The sequence below is a fragment of the Neltuma alba genome, unplaced genomic scaffold, assembly GCF_004799145.2.
Source record: "Neltuma alba isolate B1F8T4 unplaced genomic scaffold, ASM479914v2 tig00011916_pilon, whole genome shotgun sequence".
In the NCBI taxonomy this organism is placed as follows: Eukaryota; Viridiplantae; Streptophyta; class Magnoliopsida; order Fabales; family Fabaceae; genus Neltuma; species Neltuma alba.
Window position 1 is genome coordinate 282,576 of NW_021636509.1, and position 21,241 is coordinate 303,816.

At 33.6% G+C, this 21,241-nt stretch overlaps 2 protein-coding genes across 2 annotated transcripts; one reads left to right on the forward strand and one right to left on the reverse strand.

Annotated features, from left to right (window-relative positions):
• Window positions 1-7,058: 7,058 nt before the first annotated feature.
• Window positions 7,059-11,977, forward strand: LOC114719437 (calmodulin-binding receptor-like cytoplasmic kinase 3). The gene is made up of 8 exons (XM_028904943.1): window positions 7,059-7,076; window positions 7,201-8,110; window positions 8,272-8,475; window positions 8,767-9,020; window positions 9,747-9,912; window positions 9,989-10,078; window positions 10,923-11,221; window positions 11,528-11,977. The coding sequence occupies exons 2-8, from the start codon at window positions 7,852-7,854 to the stop codon at window positions 11,735-11,737; spliced, it is 1,482 nt and encodes a 493-aa protein (XP_028760776.1). The 5' UTR covers window positions 7,059-7,076; window positions 7,201-7,851; the 3' UTR covers window positions 11,738-11,977.
• A 1,953-nt stretch (window positions 11,978-13,930) lies between these two features.
• LOC114719445 (putative chloride channel-like protein CLC-g) lies at window positions 13,931-18,609 on the reverse strand. Its single transcript, XM_028904951.1, has 7 exons — window positions 18,217-18,609; window positions 17,902-18,102; window positions 17,536-17,713; window positions 16,959-17,221; window positions 16,288-16,557; window positions 15,083-16,211; window positions 13,931-14,410 (listed from the first exon to the last, which is right to left on the reverse strand). Exons 1-7 carry the CDS (start codon window positions 18,354-18,356, stop codon window positions 14,276-14,278), a joined length of 2,316 nt encoding a protein of 771 aa, XP_028760784.1. The 5' UTR covers window positions 18,357-18,609; the 3' UTR covers window positions 13,931-14,275.
• Window positions 18,610-21,241: the final 2,632 nt, after the last annotated feature.

The window sequence follows — 21,241 nt, forward strand, 5'->3', positions numbered from 1 at the left end:
ATCATAATGATATACAGATATAAATTCCTATCATCTATCAACATGCCTTCGCACATCCCTACACGGTACCTTGACTGTTTTTTCATTTCTTATAAATTATGGCCAATATTAAATATATAAGCAATGATTTCAAATTCAGGGTTAAACATACTATAACAACTTTATGTAATATAGAGTTTGATTTTTTTTTAGAGTAATAATAAAAAATAGAGCTGATAATAATGGACTTGCAGATCCAACCCGCCAATATGCCAAAAACATCGTCTAATCCTAACGAGAAGATTATTGTTGATCAAAAACCGGCTTATTATCACACAAGTTTTTTTAATTCCACACTGCCTCATCCTAATTTACAGGTTGAGCCGTATTATCATCCATTCAAAAACTATCTACTCAATAAAAGGAAGTCACACCCTCAACATAATACTAAATATCTCATACCTTTTTTGGGGTAAAATAAATATCTCATGATTGAGTAAGATTTAAAGATGCTTAACTTAATAACTTCAATTGCTCCAAACTTTTTAAACCTCACGCACAATGCCTTTTTTTTTAATAGCAGCCCACCGTCCTTTTTTTTTTTTCCAAATGTAACTCGTGATTTTAAATTTGAGCATATCTCTTTATTTTTCTTTATAAATTTTTAAATATCATGTTCAACATTCATAAATAGATGGTGGGCATAATGATGAGCTCAGAGAGGGGGGGGAGCCATTGAGGGTTAGGCGGGGATATCCTGCACTTGACTTTAGTGTTTATTTAGATTTTATCTAGGATTAATTATTTGCTAGCAGAATTATAATTTTCTTCAATATATTATAATTTACCTTTTGGGCTAAAATTATGGTTTTATTATAGACCATTCATACCAACCTAACAAAATCTTTTTTGACCAGTACCAACCTAACATCGATTCTTAAAGTTGTAATTATGAATTAATCTGAATCCTCGTTAAAAGCAGCCACGGAGATGACGTCGATGTCTGACGTGGAGCTTGGGCTCGTCCCTCTAGTTATGACGCAACATTCAACTTTTATTTTTTAGGCAAATTGCCCTGTAATTTTCTTCAAGTAATTGTCAATGTGAGTATTTTTTTTAGCGTAAATTTGATTTTAGTTCGCTTATGAATCCTTTTAATGGCCCAAAAAAAGTCATGGAATTGACTAAAAATACAATACTCCTTCCGGTTTACAGGATAAGTCGCTTCTTGAAAAATGATTTATTTTAAAAAGTCACCTGAGCAATAATTAATACTAATTTCGGTTCTTAATATGAGAACTAGTTGACTAATTTGAATAGATTAAAAAAACTAATTAAGTTATTTATTTGTAATAAATAGGTGTTGTCCTTTCTAAAATATTCTTGATAAGCAATATATTAACTAGAACTATCATTATTACAAAAACTATCTTTAAAAAATAGATAAATATGAGAGACAAAGTGGATTGGGTCTTATACTTAAGATGAAAATAAAAGTCAAACAAGTTCTTATATTAAAGACAGGTGAAATAACCTTCCTAAATAAACAGATAAACCTATTTTTTTTTATATAGTAACTTTAAGAAATAACTTTTTATAACCAAACCATGCTAAATACAAACTCAAATTATATCACAATCATCTATACTAACTAATTATATAATATTGTTATCCGTGATAGAAAAGAGCAGCACCCAATCATACATCCTATCACGGATAAAAAAATTTTTCTTAACTCATTTAAATACAAACTATATAAGAAAGGATCAATCTTATCTAATATGGTTATAAAACAACATATAATATAGCTCATAAATCAAAATATTAAAAATTAAATCTTAATTCATACTTTATAATAAATTCATAAATAAATAAATCACATGCGAATATACGATCCTAGGCCTTTGGCCACCTATCAGCACACATACCACAATAGTACACTCAAAGGACATAAGAAATAATAATGAACGAATCAATTAAAACCAATTTATCCTAAGGTGGCAATATACAGGATACAACATAGCTCATAAACCGAGGAGACGCTACAAGTTGCTAATGTAGCTTTACTCCTCCTGAGCCTTTCCTGATGTCCCTCCTTTAAAGCGTTTACCTGAAAAATGTTAAATAATAGGGATGAGACAACGTCTCAGTAACTAAATCCCTACCTATCACACACACTAGCATGGGCTAGCGAGGTGTTAGTTGGGATACACAGAGTTAATAATAGTCAGTAGACATTTATCTAACAGTTGAATTCACAATAACCATATAGGTCAAATATATCTGCCAATCTCAAGCAACTGATGATTTCAAAAGAGATAACATACTTTTCATTTATTCAAAAGATATAAACATCAATGAAGATACCATGTCGTATGAAACCCATGAACCCAAATTCATCCTTATATCCTTCTTATTTCCGCCGACTGGACCCATGGGCTAAGTTCTTTCCATTTGACTGGCTACTCTGACAAGCTCACCACTCGAGTGATATGGACCGGCCAAAGACCACAGAGTACTCGGTGGACCATGGTCCCCCCTCGAAGAACTAGTGGAGTGTCGCAGTCCCTCGAAGAACTAGTGGGACAATAATAGTGGCCAACCATAGAGTTCCGTATGGAGGCCGATACCACGTGATAAGTATATAAATCTCAATAACTCCAATCATCTCCTTCCCCCACCCAAACTAGATGCACAGGGTTCAAAATAACACATTTATATACAAAATCAACCGAATTCCAGAATAAGACCTCATAGTCATAATCATTAATTTCTAACAATACAAACGATTTCAATCATTTTCAAAACAGTATCCCACCAGACAGTTCATACAAAACATAATATATGTATACGAAACTTGGTTATAAAATTACTCACCAACCTCATACCAATGCATGTAACAGATAGAAATTTAGTTACCTGGTCTCCTAGCTAACAATCAAGCACAAACGATGCCCGTATTCGAAAATGCCACAATAGGGTTTATATCTTACAATTGAAATTAAAATATTATTTCTACAGTATTAGAGTAAACTACTCACAAATTTCTAACCTTTAACGCTCTTTCTAATACATTTAGCTGTTACTCGAAATTCTAGCTCGAAAGGCTTTTTCTAATGTTTGGGGTAAGAACATATATATGATGATTTAAACTCGATTCCAAAATTTTCATTACTTAAATATCCTTTAATTATTAGACTATATTATTAGAATCATCAAATTCATAATGTAAATAGACAAACTATAAATTTATAACTTATATTCCATCTTCGAAGGACTTAGACAAATAGACTTAGTATGAACCAGGATATTCTCACTACAGAAGTTAAAACCTTAATCTAACCGTTGAATTTAATTTCCTATCTATCATGATACTATCCTCCAAATTATAGCCCAATCTGACGGTGAATGAACTTTAAAATGCTAATTTACTATTCATGACTCTATTTGCTAAATTCAAAAGATATAAGTTAAAAATGTACCTAATAACTTGTAACTCGGAGATCAAAATGATGATCCAACCATTGAAATTAACGATTTGGATGTCCCAAATGGGCTGACCAAATTTCAGTCTGATCCAACGGTTAATAAATTCAAAACTAGCACTTTTCTGAGACTACCTCAGATATGTGCGAAAATTATTTACTCACTTCAAGCTCCACTCACTATCTTCTATATATAGGCTCTTCAAACTCCTTCACTCTAAAGATTAGTCGATGTGGGACTTTTATACCATGGTATAATTTTCTAGAATACCATCCACACACACAATCACACACAAAAACATTATTAAAATAATAATAATAATAATTTGCCTATATCTAACCTTTTTATTTATTAACTTAATACTAAAATATATTTATTTATAAATTTAATTAAATAATAGATAAAAATAAGGATGTTACAACAGGAGGTAGTATTTATTTATCAATTTTACCCATATGATTAATGCTTAAATGTAACTTCTTGCATTTTTTTCCCTCTCCCTTGTGACCTCATTTGATATAGGTTAAGTTGAAAAAAAATTCAATTTAAAACAATTTAATGAGTTAACTATTATTTTTTTAATATTGATGAATTAATTAAAGTAACTTATATTATGGATAGTATGATTTTTTAAATAAGATTTTGAATTTAAATTGGAAAAATGGTAAAAAAAAGACCATCAAAATAGAAAGATTGTACACAGGGACCGATATGTAAATATTGTTGTCAAAACCTATACTAATGTTGTCATAAGTCTTTATTTGTAATTTTTTTTATTTTAGCGGTCTTTTTTGCCATTTTTTTCATTTAAATTTAAGCTTTTCAATAAAAATTTGACCTGAGAAATTACATTCGCTCGTCTTGTGATAACTTTGACTTTTGGCCCGTTTCTTTTATTATTTCCTAACAAACATTTAGCCCTTGTCACAATACAATAAAGGAAAGCTTTCATTTTTTCCCCCCAATATGCTGTAAACTTTATATTTTATAGTCATGTAGGATATGCCTTTTTAAACTTAAAATTATATAAAAATATTTTTTCGGGAAAATTTCATTTAAGGGCAGCAATTAAAAATTTATATCAGATGGTCCCCAAAAAATTCTAAAATATCACCGCAAAATCAAAAGACCAAACTGAAATTAAAATTAAGAATAAGATTACAATAATAACTCTCACTTTTATTTTTTTAAGAAAATAAATATTAATAGTCATCGGAGTTCCGGCCACTAGCGTTCATGTGGTCATTACTGTAGCTCCAGTGGTTGAAAGATTTTTTTTTTTTAAACAAGGCGGCCAAGAGAAGGTTTGAACCCATGACCTCTTGACACACTAAAAGTGATATAACCACCAAACCAAGCAAACCATTTAATTATATGATGCAAATAAAAAAATATATAACAAAACAGATGCAAGTGTCTAAGTAGAAGTAAACAAGTGAAATTCGACAGTTTACAAGTGAAATTCGACAGTTTACAACAAAGATTTGGCAATTTACAAATAACATAATGGAATTCATAACTCCAAATGCAAGTGTTTAACCGCAAATGAGTAAGTGAAATTTGAAGATTTACAACAAAAGTTTATGGATTTACAACTCAAATTTGGCTATTCACAAGAAACACGAGAGAATTCACAATTCAAAATATAAGTGTTTTGAGTGTAAGTGAATAAGTGAAATTTGATAATTTACAAGTAAAATTCAGCAATTTACAATAAAAATTTAACAATTTACAAATAAGATAATGGATTTCACAACTCTAAATGCAAGTGTTTAAGTGTAAATGCAAGTGAAATTTGAAGATTTATAACAAAAGTTTATGGATTTACAAGTGAAATTTGATAATTTACAAGTGAAATTCAATATTTACAACGAAAATTTCATTTGCTTATTTACATTTAAACACTTGTATTTGGGGTTGTGAATTTCATTATGTTATTTGTAAACTGTTAAATTTTTGTTGTAAATTGCTGAATTTCATTTGCAAATTATCGAATTTCACTTGTTCACTTACACTCAAACACTTATATTTTGGGTTGTGAATTCTCTTGTATTTCTTGTGAATAGCCAAATTTGAGTTGTAAATCCATAAAATTTTTTTGTAAATCTTCAAATTTTATTTGTTCATTTGCACTTAAACACTTGCATTTAGAATTGTGAATTCTATTATGTTGTGTGTAAATTGCCAAATCTTTGTTGTAAATTACTGAATTTCACTTGTAAACTGTCGAATTTCACCTATTCACTTATACTTGGACACTTGCATTTGTTTTGTTATATATATATATATATATATATTTTTATTTGCATTACATGATTAAATGGTTTGTTTGGGTTGGTGGTTACATCATTTTTTACGTGCCAAGGGGTCATGAGTTCAAACCTTCCTTGATCACCTTGGTTTTTTTTTTAAAAAAAAAAAATCTTCCAGCCATCGAAGCTCCAACCTCCAGTGGCCGAAACTCTAGCGACCATTAATATTTATTTATTTTTTTAAAAATGAGGGATATTATTGTAATCTTACTCTTAATTTTAATTTCAATTTGGTCATTTAGTCTTGCAATGATATTTCATAATGTTTTGGGAATTGTCTGATATAAATTCTCGATTGCGGTCCTTAAATGAAATTTTTCCTATTTTTTTATTTGAGAAAATAATAATTTATTTGGATATAACAATATAAAAACTATCGAATGTCATCTTTGCACTTGGTACATTTATTGCCTGTTTTATATTTTAATTTGATATTAATAATGTATATCACATGTTAAATGGATATAAAATATTCATATTAATTATATTAATATTAATAATTAATTAATCAAATAAATATAGAACCAATTTTTTCAAAAAAATCAGAAAAATATTTTTGGGCTCATTTATAAGGCACTTCAATAGATTAAAAAAAAAATTAAGTCTCATTAACTTTCTCTTAAAATTTAATAATTTTTTTAACTTTATTTATATTTAAATTAGAAATAAATTATAGATTAAAACAACACTACCTGATGGTTGAAAGAAAAAAAAATAGAATTAGAGAAATAAAATATCAATATGGCATTCTATGTAAGGCATTTGTAGGAGAAAAGTTTGGTATTAAATATATGTCATTCTTAAAGTAAATAATGACCTTTTCTTCAATTTTATTCCTATTAAGTATCATAAAAGAAATAGATTAGACAAAATGCACACAATTTCTTTAAAAACTTCAGATCTATAAAATTTGATCAATTTAATGTTTTTTTTAATATACAAGAATGAGATACAAATAATTTATAGATCAGTGTGGTAGTGATCAATTACTAAATTTAGTTCATTTTTATTCAGTGGGTACCACTGTGATTTTTATTATAAATTACTCGTAGAGAAAGATTTTAACCTTAAATATAAGTTATTTGTTAGGCAGTTAATAATTCTTTTTTAATTTTATTTTATTTAATTCTCGTTAGAAACAGAGGAGGAGGAGGACAAGGAAAGTGTATCTCCAATTCTCGACGTAGGATTTTCTTTGAACGTATTTGAATGAAAATTTTTCAAGTCAGAATGAGAAACGCTTTATTGGGTGCTGTTCTTAGTCCTCGCTCACTCGTTTTTCTTTGCCTTCAAGTTTTGGTAATTTGTAGTTATTACCTTCACAAATCATTTACAAGTGCTCTGGTCTATGGTTCTTCTATGGGTTCGTGGTTTTGGCGTTTTGTTTAAGTTGTACTGTAGTTGAACTTCGAGAATTCTTCAGCTGTAGGTTGGGGAATTTGGATTCTTCCCCGCTGATCTAATTTTCTGGTGCTTTGTGTATCTTCTCCGATTTGCTGATGTTGGTGTGCCCAGCTCACCTCCATTTTTGCGTACAGCGCGTCAGTGGAGCTCAACTTCATTTCAGACAACACGAAAATCGTGGTCCTCAATATCAAACCTTTTCGGTGATAAGTATCTGAACTTCCTTTTTTCCTTTTCTTGGCAATTTCTTATCAGAACGTAGCTGGTAGTGATATGCGAGAAAGTTGAAGTCGTAGGAACTGTGATCGCTTCATTGACTGTGTACTTGACTTCTTGGCCGGCGGGTTTTTCTTAGCCGGGGTGATTTGGACTGATAATTTGGTTGGCTGCTGAGTTTATTTCAGATACGAAGCCAAAAGTCTCTGGGTTTAGACACTCGCTCTAAGAATGAATTTTTTGAAAGTCTCTGGGTTTTGACACTCTCTAAGAATGAATTTTTTGGGGTTAAGTTCGGTGTATTTTGCTATGCATACTACTTGAACGGGATTTTTTATAATTATGTTTGGTCCCCTAAATGTCCTGCATTTATTGCTTTGGGATGTTTGATTGACAACAGTGAAAAGCTTTCATTATCTATTTGTACACAAGAGCGCGAACGAACTGGTTAAGAATGGCTATCGCTGTTTTGGCTTTTATGCTATTACTGCAGTTGCCAAGAATTTTTGGCTCTGGGGACTTGTTGCAGGCAAAGGATTGTGGTGCCAATTGGGTAGCCTATTCATATTCTTATGGTCATGAACTATTTTACATAAACGGGAATGTTGTTAGCAAAGACAATTTCTGCAGGACCCTTCAGTTTTATATGGTAAATGGTTGTGATGCGAAGCACTATTTTGGAAGTACACGCTGTGGGCGGGAAGTTTCTTTTGGTATGAAAAATCGAACTTTGTGATAACTTGTTGACCACAATTTGGCAAAGAATTTTTTTTTTTTTTATAAACATTTTCACTTATATGAGCCAATTTTTTTAAACATGTGCATTGATTTTTTTCTTTTTTAACCGATGTGGTTAATTTACCTTCAAATGCAGGAAGAAAGCTTTTGCAGAAGGATATAAGCGATAACTCAACATTCCCAGGTCCCCAAAACGTTTCTAAGCCCCTAGCACCCTCAAAAGTTGGTATAGTTGCAAGTGGGGTTTTGCTTGTATGTTGTGTTTTTCTCTGTCCTTGTTTCTATGGGAAGAGACAAAAAGGCACTGCTCATGCTGGTCCATCCAAGGACCCAAATTCAAGTGAGCTGATCTTTCTATATGAACTTGTTATCTTTTTTCTGGTGCAATGTCTTGAAATCTTTCATGCCAGGCATATGTGCATTCAAGTAATGACAACTTTCTGGACGTTTCAAAACCTTTTGTTATTGTATTACATTAAATTTTCTGCTTCGATTATTCTCGTTTACATTCCTTTTGTAGCTTTTGCTTCCTGCTATGCTTTGTTTTCTTTTCTTTTCTCTTCTTTTTCCTATTCCTTGGCATGCTTAGAATGAAAAATAATGGGCAATTTGCTTTTTCTAGTTGATTCAGCTTCTTCTTTGGAAGGGAACTCTGTTTCTGAGAAGATCCATGGCTCTCTCCATAGGGTACCACCTAGTCCTTCAAGATTTTCAATGTCTCCAAAACTCAGTAGACTTGGGTCAATACATCTCAACTTGAGTCAGGTTGTGAAAGCTACTCATAATTTCTCGAATAAATTACAAATAGGAGAAGGAGGTTTTGGAACTGTCTACAAGGCTCAGCTAGAAGGTGGTCAAGTTGTGGCAGTAAAGCGTGCCAAAAGGGTACAAACTTATGTCTTAATTTGTAGTTGACATTCTGCAATCCAGTAAACTTGGGAATACTGATGCTTTGGATTTTGTTTATCAATGAAATTGTTTGTCAATTTTGTATTGTCAAGTGCTTGGACCATTTGAACCCATGAGCACCGTAGCACAGATTGTTGGAAAGGGTTTAAAATACCTTCAATTGTGAGATGCATACATCTGACATTGGGTGAAATTTGCAGAAACAAAGAAAATTATGCTCCATATGACTGGGCAAAGGAACCTCTTACCCTTTGGCAAGTTATTTCTAGTTTATACGCATGAATAAACACAGGCAAGCACGACCCATAGGACTTTATCTAATCTAGTGGCCTGATCAATTTATTCTATTTGGAGAAGATGCTAGTTACACCAAATTAGCAATCAATGTGACTTAAAAAAATCTAGCTTCCCAGGGAGGCCATAGTAATGTAATCCAGCAAGTAAAGCGCTCTTTTTTTTAATTGATTCAATCAAACGTTGAAATACAGAAGAGTTTAGAGCAGAATAAACAGTAGAAAAATAGCAAAGAAGGGTATTGGTTGCGGAAGATCAATGAGTTCTAGGTCTGTATTTCTTCATTTACCGGAGAAAATATATCCTGTTATGACTGATAATGTAATTCGTGTTATCAGGTCTCCAGCCTCTGAAATAGAGTTTGTGTCATAGTTCTTTTCCCTTTGCTAACATGGATATATTGCGTAGGAACATTTTGAGAGTTTGAAAACTGAATTCAGCAGTGAAGTTGAACTTCTGGCCAAAATTGATCATCGAAACCTGGTGAAGTTACTAGGTTACATTGACCAAGGAAATGAACGCCTTCTTATTGCAGAGTATGTCCCAAATGGTACTCTTAGAGAACACTTGGATGGTAAGTTCCTGCATTTTGATACAGACCTATGATTGTGCCTCTATAAAAAAGCTACTTTTGCGGATGTTCCTTGCAGGTTTGCGTGGAAGGATCCTTGACTTCAATCAGCGCCTTGAAATTGCCATTGATGTTGCTCATGGCCTGACCTATCTACATCGTTACGCAGGTCGGACATCCTTCCCGTGAGCTATTCTTCTCACCTTTGCCACCTTCTCCACAGAAGCTGAATATTAGATATTTGAATCTGGACTTCAATTTACAGTATAAATGGGTGAAGTGAAGCCTGATTCAAGGAAAATCATTTTAAACATAGTTGTATATTTTCCGGGAAAATATGTTTTAGTCCATGAACTTTCTCTCATTTATTGATTCACTGCTTGAACTTTGACTCAGAACCACTCAACCTTATGTAGTTTGTTAAATGAAAGAATTATGAGGATTGAGTTGTTCTGAGTCAGAAAACTATTAGAACGGACTCATTCTTTTTTGTTTTTTTTTTTGGTGACAGAACTGACTCATTCTGAGTCAAGAAAGTATAGGATTTGTGAGTCAGATCAGGAACTGTATCAATAATTGAGGAAAAGTTTGAGGACCAACAATTATATTTTCCTGATTGTTTTTCTTGTTAAAGGTTTTGTTCTGTTTGTTTGTTACGTAAGAAATATCTAATAAGGCTTAAATTGTTAGGTGTAATAGGATGGTTGTCTGTTTAGGAGGGTCAGTTTGTTAAGAGTCTCAGTAACTGCCTGTATTAGCTTGTAACAGGGGAATTTGATAGTTATGCTAGTTGATACTCACCTTTCTCTTCTTTTCCCTACCTTTTATCTTCCTTTCTAACTACCACAAAGACTAGTAGATATTTTCTGGGACAATAGACTCACCATATCGTTTTGTAGCCCCCCCCCCCCCCAAAAAAAAAAAAGAAAGGCATGGTCATTTTAACATTTCAGACTCCTGGACATTCATCAATTTGCGAAATTTTTCCTGATGTGTTGCTTATCATAAAACAGAAAAGCCAATTATCCACAGAGATGTGAAATCGTCCAACATTCTTCTAACTGAAAGTATGAGAGCTAAAGTTGCTGATTTTGGATTTGCAAGACTTGGTCCAATGGACTCTGATCAAACACACATCTCTACCAAAGTGAAGGGAACAGTTGGTTATTTGGACCCAGAGTACATGAAAACATATCAGCTTACTCCCAAGAGTGATGTTTATTCATTTGGGATTTTGCTTTTAGAAATTGTGACCGGCCGCCGTCCTGTGGAGGTGAAGAAACCTGTTGAAGAGAGGGTGACATTGAGATGGGTAAATTCATATCCCGTTCTTGTCTTCTCTACTTTCGATTGATATCTCATTATATGTTATGATTTTACTGGTTTTATAATTGTCTATTAAATATTCCATATGCTTCCAAAAGATGAACTATAAACTGGTTTGATTTCCTCCTAGGCAAGCTTTTTCTCTCCTGGGGTTCCTAGCACGTCCAATGTTTACACGTGCTTTATTAATTTTGAACGTTTTAAGTGACTTGATATAAACCCCACAAAAATTCTTGTTGGCTGACAAAGTACAACGACCATATTGCTGAACACATCATATGACAATGATCAGGCTTTCAGGAAGTATAATGAAGGGAATTTGGTGGAAATGGTGGATCCTTTAATGGAGGAAGGTATAAATGGAGAGGTTGTAATGAAGATGATTGGTTTAGCAATTCAATGTGCAGCACCAACTCGAGCTGATCGGCCCGACATGAAGTCGGTGGGAGAACAACTGTGGACGATCAGGGCAGAATTCCTCAAAAGTTCAAAGAGAGTGTAGTTATTGAAAATGGAAGAGATTCTATTAATTATATTCAATGTTGTTTATTACCTTTTTTCCAATGCATATCTTCTTTGCACTAATCCACTTCAATAATACTTATTCTCATCCGTGTGAAAATAGTAGATTTTAGGTCCGGTCGCCCTTTGTTTTTGAGTGAGAGGTAGGTTCGGTAGCCCTTTACATGTGCTTGTATGCAATTGAGAATGAATTGCCTAATGTTAGTTGAGTTTAATTTTAGCTTGAGTTCTAGATTTTTGTTGTTAGATCTGAATGATATTTTAATTATGAAATACCCTCTCGTGTTATTTAAAGTTATTTTCAACATATTTCATAGAGACTGAGAAAAACTTTAAATTTTATTAAGTCTATTTAAAATTTAATAATTTTTTAATTTTATCCGTATTTAGTATATATTAATAATTTGTACACTTGTATTAATAATTTAATGATATGATTTATAAATGAATAAAAAAATCCTCTCTCTATTTTATAAATAAAATCGGAGGAATACATATATGCGCATGTTTAATAGTCAATGGAATTAAGCAAGAAATGCATAAATATAGATAACCAGGAAATTCACGGGTGAACGATGAGTTCTGAGTGTCCACATTGATGAGAAACATGCATGTGAATGAAAAATAAATTGGACTTTCAACAAAGTTGGTATCTACATGTGGATGAGAAATCTGAGCGTATGAACGTAGATAAGTTATCCATTCCACCACTTGGGCACCTTTTGCATTAGGTGGTTTTCTCATTTGTTGTTGGCATGTAGAAATGTGCAAATATACGGTATGCTTCTTATTTTTGAAGTTAAGAAATTAAAATGAAATTTTGTATAAAATTAAAGAATAAAGAGCATATTTTTGACTCAATCGTGACCTAATATCAACAGCATACAGTATAGTCGACTAGTGATTCATGTCATCATCTCCTGCAGATAACGCCTTGCACCTCCACAGGAGAACGGTGATAAGGTTGAAGTGGGCAGCTTCGCCGGCCGTGGCCGTGGCCGTGGCCACAGCTTCGAAGACTCCAGACTCGGATGAGGAGGTTATCAAGATTGAGGAGCTTGGCTAGGTTGTCCGAGAACATCTTGAAGCTAACACTGTCAACAATGGTGTAGTTGGTGAGAAAAGGAGGTGAGGCAAAGCAACAAAAAGAAAGGGAGACAGGCATTTGTGACCAAGAAAAAAAAAAACCAAACCACCATTAAAAATAGTTGAGGTAGTAATCAAGGGTCAACTAATCAAATCAAGGTTAACCCAAAGTCAAACGCACAGTTCCAATACACATGAATAAAAAGAATAATTGAAGAAAACCAATATATGTTTATTATAAATAACTAATTTAATCAATTTTTTAATATCCTAAATTAATTATTTCTGTGTTATTAAGTATCGGTATTATTGTCAATTTGATGCAAATCAGTTTGTAATTGGGAGAACTAACAGTCTAACACCAATTCCACTGTTAAGTCATATTTACTTGAAAACTTATCATCTATTTAAAAATTTGTACATAATATAATGCTAACTTGTATATTATGCGAGTGTATCTCAAAATTACTGGCTTATGTGATTTCGCAAGTGTAGAAATGACGATATGACAAATAATAATTACCAACAAAATGAACATCTCAAAAAATTAAGACAAACAAGCAAAGCACACAGCTCAAGATAGATTTATTATATTCAAATCCTATCATTGATCATAAGTCACTAACTTCTGACAACAGTTATATAACTATTGATTATTGATATTGGTGATTTATTACGTGCTTAAATTATCAATTTGATCTGTGCATATATCAAAATAAAAAATCATCCTTATGCTAAAATTACGAGTCACGTAAAAAGTTGAAGTCAATGATTATGAAATAAATAATAGAAATTAATATATATTGATTTTATTGGAAAACAGATTATGCTAGATAGAGAGCCTTAATCAGTGAACCAACAATAGATGCCTTGTACCAATAAGTGTTGATTCAAATGGAAGGAATTTAGACACTTTAAACATTATATCCTGGATTCTATCCTTAGGACGGCGTGTATACAAAAAAAATATTGTTGAGAAACGTCTTTGCTACGGGACCTAACAATACTCTAAGAGATTAGTCTCTTACCATTTAGGAGGAAGGATACTTCGTGGGGGGAAAAAATAGATGCCTTGAAATTCAACGCATTAAAGGGAGACAAAGAGGTTGATTAATAATTAATATAAAGCCGATATTTATTGACTAACTCGACTAACCCAGTACCCCAATGACTGCAAAAAAAAAAAAAAATTAAAAAAATAGAACTCCATCTTCATCAGAGACCTAAACCCACATCCCCAAGTTGACATTCCATTTCCCAGGGAAGCATTCATATCTCATCAGAATTCTGATGTAACCTTGTACAGAAATGAGGAGCAATGTCTTGTATAGCTCTGGATTCTTTTATTAAGCTGGTCAGAGAACGATTTTTCTGTTATGCAGCCTTCTGCAACTAGGAGTTATTTACATCTGTTGAAGGCCAAGCTTGAGCCTTAGAAGAACTTGTTCATAAAAGGAAATTTTATTCTTAATCTTTTCCATCTGCTTCTTTCCAGCAAAGGATGCAACCCCAGAATGTGCTCTGGCATAAAATCGTGCCTTGTTAGTATTCCGACGACCGGTAATCTCTGCAATCAGTAAGCACACAACTAATATGAGTAAAAACACAAAGAATATTGATGGTACTGATTAACCACGAGTAACATGCACAACATAAAACAAGGCATAATTAACCAACTTAGTTATGTTCATGGGGATATTAATATGCTATGAACAAAATATAGAGAACAAACCCAATGGCTTTGCATAGTGACACCCCTTCTCTGTTCATGCATTCATACCTAAGAATGTAACTATATGACATCAACATCCATCTTCATACCCATCATTCTCTCTATTTTTGTTTTTTTAATCTTTCTTTAAATGCAATATATGGAATTACTGGGTGGGTTCCATTTCTCCCTGGTACTTCATAGGGGTTTGGTCGGTTTCAATGCCTAGCCAGAGAACAGTTAGGGATGTTAACTAACCAATTTAGTTAATGCATGACAAAATCGGAGCAGGTTTTGATCAAACTAATGAAATTTACCAATGTATGAAATATTCTTTTCTCTAATATATCTACTAACCCGTCACGCAAGCATAACTTTGCTTATTCATGACGTAATAAATAGAAACTACACCAGGTTGGCACAAAATTAACATATGGAAACATTCTATGAGGGGGGGGGGGATGTGCAGAAAATAGATAATCCCTCAAAAACATATTGGTGGCAGTAAGGCAAGACAGAATGACTTACACTAGAGACCTTGGGTATAACCAGAAGATGCCTTAAACCGACTTCCCGAAAAAGCGTAAGGGCCTTTCCCAGAGACATTGTCCCCACGACGGTATAGGGTGAAGCATTACTAAATGGATGGAGATCTATGTACATGTCCAACTCTTCCTCAGTAAACTGTATATCATCTATCTTGTCACTATTGCCAGAACCCCTCTTTGAAAATTCATCACAAGAAAAACTATCATAGGCATTATCTCCTATTGCCATTGGTGTACGCAAGAAATCTTTCTTCTTTAACACCGTGAGAAGATGTTGACGAAGAATCGTACCATATAAAACTGGGGCTTCAGAAAATGGAGGCTCATCAACCACAGGGAACCCATTATGACTTGAAGTCTTGAGGACAAACACAATGTTGCGAACCTTCTCAATGCCATTAAAGACCTGTAGCGGACCTGTGACTACATCACTTACTGTTAGCTGCCTCATATATGGCTCAGCATGAGTTTCTAAATAAGGAAACCCTTTTGCTTTCATGATAAGGTCATATATACTTGCATTGAAAGCATCAGCTACAGTCTTAGATATCAGAAGCACCAGCATCATCAAGGGTAGCAACAACAAATTATTTGTTAGTTCTAGTAAGATTACACATAGGGAAACAGTCATTCTCATAGATCCTCCAAGAAAGGAAGCAGCACCCAATACAGCAAAAAGGCCATGGCTAAGAGTCGAACTTTTGCCAACCAACATACCAACCGCACGCCCGTAAGATGCACCAATCAGAATATTTGGCACAAAAAGACCAGCTGGAGCAACAACCCCATAGCTAAAGATGCTTAGAAAAAAGCATGTGATGAAAAAGATAAACATTGATGGATATGTAAACTCCTCATCTGTGCCTTTGCTAAATAGATTTTTGATAGCATCACCGCATGTGTTAAAAAAAAGGCTGGCAAGATCGTTGTAATGACCGGGAGGGCATTGGAATTTCTTGTAGTTACCAGAACGGCCGATTGTAGGACATTCCTCAGGGGCATCAACTGGACAAGGTTGACAATATACAAGCCATGGCAATCCAAAAAGAAGAACAGAAGTAATAATGGAGATCAAGCAAGCAAGCAAAATTTTGTATGCAATGCCTTTCCTGAAAGAGAAAATTACAAGAATGAGCTTAGCAGAAAAACTTTGTACAAAGTTAGGATACAACACAATGATCTTACTCGTGGATCATGTTGTAGACACGGAGAACCCTGCTCAACAGAGCATTATATAAGCTTCCAAGTAAGCCTCCTATAACTCCGAGAATTATTGCAGGTAGCACATCCACCAGATGATATGAAATACTTTCTGAATAAGCATTAAACATAATCAGCCCACCTTTACCGAATAGCCCGCATTTACCACTTAAACAAACATCTATCAATGCACGAAGCACAAGTGCAACTATTGCTGTTGAGAAGAAAGTTCTCCACAGAAGGGCACTTCTCCACCTGTAAGAACAGAACAAAAACTGGTTATGGAAATTAAAATTAAAAAGACACACACTTTTAACAGTAATCCAAAAAGAATAAATGGAAACTGACAAAATTGGAAAAACATCTCATACTTTGCACGGAACCTAGAATGGATTGGAGTTGCACACACTGTTCACGTATTATGAATAATGTGTTTTGCTATTATATCATGAGAAAGATATACAAGGGAAAACAGGAAGTGGGGATGAGAGAATGTGCCATCATAATAGCTGTCTGAAAATTTAGATCAGCCTGTTGTATAAACACATATATAAACAAGTTGCCCGGTCATGTTTAGTCAAGGTCCTCACTACGTCTATTATGACATAGTTTGGGTTCACAGGGCTGAAAGAGAAAATGGAATCAGTAAAACGCACCAAGATGCCATCTCTTCGAAAGCAAACAAGACCCCACCAACTGGGGCACGGAAGGCTGCAGCAATTCCAGCAGCTGATCCACATGTTATTAGATCCCGTCGATCACGGTCGTTCTTAAAAAAACGTAACCATTTCCATGTTAGTCGATATCGGTTTGAACCACCCTGACCCAACAATGATCCCACACATGCACCTATATGCACCATAGGCCCAGCCTTTCCAATAAGAAGGGATGATGAAACTGCTGAAATGCTTCCAATAACCTGTAGAAAGAATGAACATGAATTCAATCCATTCTTCAAGGAAAGTATGAAAAATCTGAAATTCCATCTTCCCCTTCAAAGTAGCGGGCTTTAATTTATGTAAGATACCAAAAAATGACATCAAATGAATCAATACTAACTCATCAAATAGCATCAAAAACCAAGGTTGTGGAAGTACACGAATCATACAATTTTATTAGAGTATAATCCCATCTCTTGAGTAAGTTCAATCAACGTAGCTGGTCAAAAAAAAGTTCAATCAACGTAGAGTAACAGTGTGAGTAAATTCCGAACACTGAAAAAACGTTGCATACCTTAACGAACAGAGTTCTAAGCGTAAATATTCCAGGGGCATCTACCCCATTTAAGTAGGCTTTCACCTCTGGTATACCAGAACCCATGGCCGCAGGCGCTATAAAAGCCGTGATTATAGTAGAAAAAAGAGTGAGAACCAAATTCGAAGAAAAAAATACTACAAAGGCCAGGAGAAACCTGCAAAAAAGGAAATTACTCAAGGTTTAACAAATTATATTTGCTTCAACAAAAAAACAAAAACAAAGCTACAAAAGTAATTGTGTCCTCTCCCGGTATAACTAGCACATTGTAGTATGTGATTCAGTCAATGGAAGTAGCCAAATTATATATTTCTACGTGACACAAAGCAGGATTATAGACAGTACCTCCCCTGCAACATCATGTCAGATGTGATCACGAACTTGAGGCCGGCGAGATTCTCAATCGCGAGATTAATGCAAAATCCAACCAAGCTAACAATCCCACCAATCAACAAGCACAAAACCCACTTCATGAAAAGGTACTGGAATTTCTGAATCTTCCCTCGGCACCTCCAATCCTGCTTGAAGAACTCGTTCTCGAAAATCCTGCATACCCCAGAACAAAAAGGTGAAGAATTGAGCACAAATTCATTCACAACAGATGAAATCCCATAAAAACTTTCTCCAAAAGTTTCAAAGAACAGATCAAAAACAACATACTCATAGTCAAGGCTCTCAATGGGACAGACATTGGCTCCAACAATGGCAACCTGCGACGTGGAATTGATCCTGGGTCTTTCGGAATGAAGCAAGGGTTGATGGAGGGACTCGCAGTCCCCATTCGAGTGGTCTGAGGACATTGTAGAATACTAAGGGAGTACGTGAAGCAGCATATGAGTATGTAGAGAGGGAAAGAGAGAGTGGTTGGAGCGCAGAAGTGGAGTTGGAGAGTTGAATAGAAGGTGAGACAGTATGGTGAGTGATACTGATATGAAGTCCGGCTCAGAAAGTGGAGGCGAGAAAGTACAGAGCAGAGACGATCCTCCCGCACACAAAACGACGACGTGGGAGGCTTCCGGGGGGGACTGTAATCTGTGACCTATATATTCCTTTATCGCTCCGAATCCGCAATGATTGACTTGAAATGCCAACGTTTTTTTCTTGAGAAATGAGTCCCTAACTTTCCCATTAAGCAACCATCTCAACCATTTCCGCTTTTTTGAGGTTTTTTTTCCGCCCTTTTAAGTTCCTTTTTCAGTTCTTTAAGACTTTAAAATGGAGCCTACAGGGCTAGGCTCTATTGCATTCCTCTCCCCGGAGTGAATGAACAGCACTCCCCATTGAAGATTCTTTGCACTGAAAAGCAGATCACTATAATTAAAGACTCTTTTTTTATTTATTTAATGCAAATAATAAACATGTTAATATCAAGCTTAAATTTGAGATCTCTTGAGCCTGATACAAAACGTTATCACTAGAACAACTAACCAGTGAACAGATTTAAAAACTCTAGTTTGGATCAAACCGACACAATTTGGGGAGATCTTGCAGCTTTATCTAAGAATTTTAGTAGTATAGATATTTTTATTACTAGTTATCATTATTTTCATTCCTTGTTTTTCCTTTTCTTTCTGCCCTCATGTGACCCCTGTAATCTGATTTCTCTTTAATATAATTTGCAATTTAAAAAAAAAAGAGAGAGACTAGATGGTAAATTATTGGTTAAAAAGTAAAAGTAAAAATATACATTTAATCTCCCAATTGTATATAAAATTTCATTATGGTTTTTGGATTTTATAAAATATTTTTTCAGTAAATTAACCTTAACATCATTCGTTTTGAATGATTTTTTTAACGATTATTATAATTTTGAAAAATTAACCTTCATCTCCACTTGAAAATATTTTGTCAATGTTTAAAATTTTGATATCGATATTGTTTGTTAACGACATTGAGATTAAATAATTGAGAATACATTTTATAAAATTAAGAGATCAAATAAAAATTTATATAAAGTTAAAAAGCTACAGGTGTTTTCAAATAAATTTTATTTCATTATGTATGATATAGATTTTCTTGAGCCAATTTTTCCAAATTATAAGTTCAAATCTTGTATAATATATTTAATTATCCATAAATATTAGCGTTGATTTTTCAGATAATATTGAATTTGATATATCTAAACTATTTTTAAGATTTTATTGCTGTTAATCTCAACTACCCTCAAGTGATAAAGGCATGCATACTTATGCAGGTCATTAATTATTATATATTATGAACTTATCACATATCGTACGTAATATATTAAATAACCCTATACGTCATTATCACCATATACATCAAAATTAAAAAAAAATAGCATACATACTAAAAGGAGGATTCATGATTCAATATAGTTTTTATTCATTTTGGTCCAAAAAAATATAGTCTATTCGTTAGGTCCCCTCTCCACAACAAACAAGAATGTCCAATTAATTTTTAACACAACCCTTCCTAGTTGAATCACACACTTGTTTATAATTATTACATAGTTTTGTTTTAAGAATAATCACATCTAAAATTAGAAGCCATAATTTTTACAACTCTATAATTAGTGGGCCTTCTAGTACATTACAAGCCCTTTAGTCTTTTATATGAGTCACCTTTTTTGGAAAACAAAGAAATGGGTGTCACCTTTTATAAGTGATTTTGCCTAAAAAAAAAATGCACTATTATTTTTTTTTTCCAATTTTGCTTTTGTATATGAAAATGATAAGTGTTTTTGAACATGATGCATTTGCTTGGATGAGGTGGTCAGAAATAATTTATACATAAAATTTTGGGGGGGGGGGGGAGTGTTATACATGGTTTCTAGTTTAATGATGTTAAACATCTTTCTTAAGCTTTTCTTAAATATGAATTTGTGAGTTTGACTGTTTATAAATATGATGGATACATAAGTTTTTTTTGGATAATAAATGAAAAAAATAATGATGACATTAAAAGATGAGGGATGAACGTTAGAGAAAGCTATAAAGGGTTAAATGCCTGCAGACATGGCAAGATCCCACCATAATTGATATTTTGTGATCCCTATGACTATTTTTTAAAAAAAAAATAATTGCTAAGAAATGGGCCCATGAAAATGAAAAAAAAAATTTCTTCAATGATTCTACGGAAAATTCACACTGGCTTCCTTCATCAGCATTGAGCTGATTGTGATCTGTCTTTTAATTTAAACAACAAAATGCTAGAAACAAAATGGTCCCATTTAATATAACCATTTGTGATCCGCTTGGTACATGGGACCACTGCATGTCTGCCTCTATTTGTTTTTTTTTTTTTTTTACTTTGTCTTTTATCCCTAATATCATCAATAGGAGGGTTCGGGACAAGATCAGGACGACCCGTCTTGACAATCGAGATGGGGTAGTCTTTTTATCCAAGCGTCTCTCCGGTCCTAATAGCGTCCTCTCCTGTTTGAAAGTAGATACCATTAAGATGGGACGTATTTTTTTTTATTTTAGAACTAAATGTATTTAGAACATAAAAAACCATAATGAAAATTATATAAAGAAAATAGATAAAAAAAATTGGCTAAAAACTTGATAGTAATAAAACAAAATGTTTTTTCAAAAGACAGAAAATATATAAGGGTTAAGGTGCGTCCAGTACTCCAAACTATTTTTCCAGGTGCGCCCATTGTCCTAAAATAGTTTTCGGTGCATCCTGTGTCCCAAACTAATTAAAACGATGCATCTATATC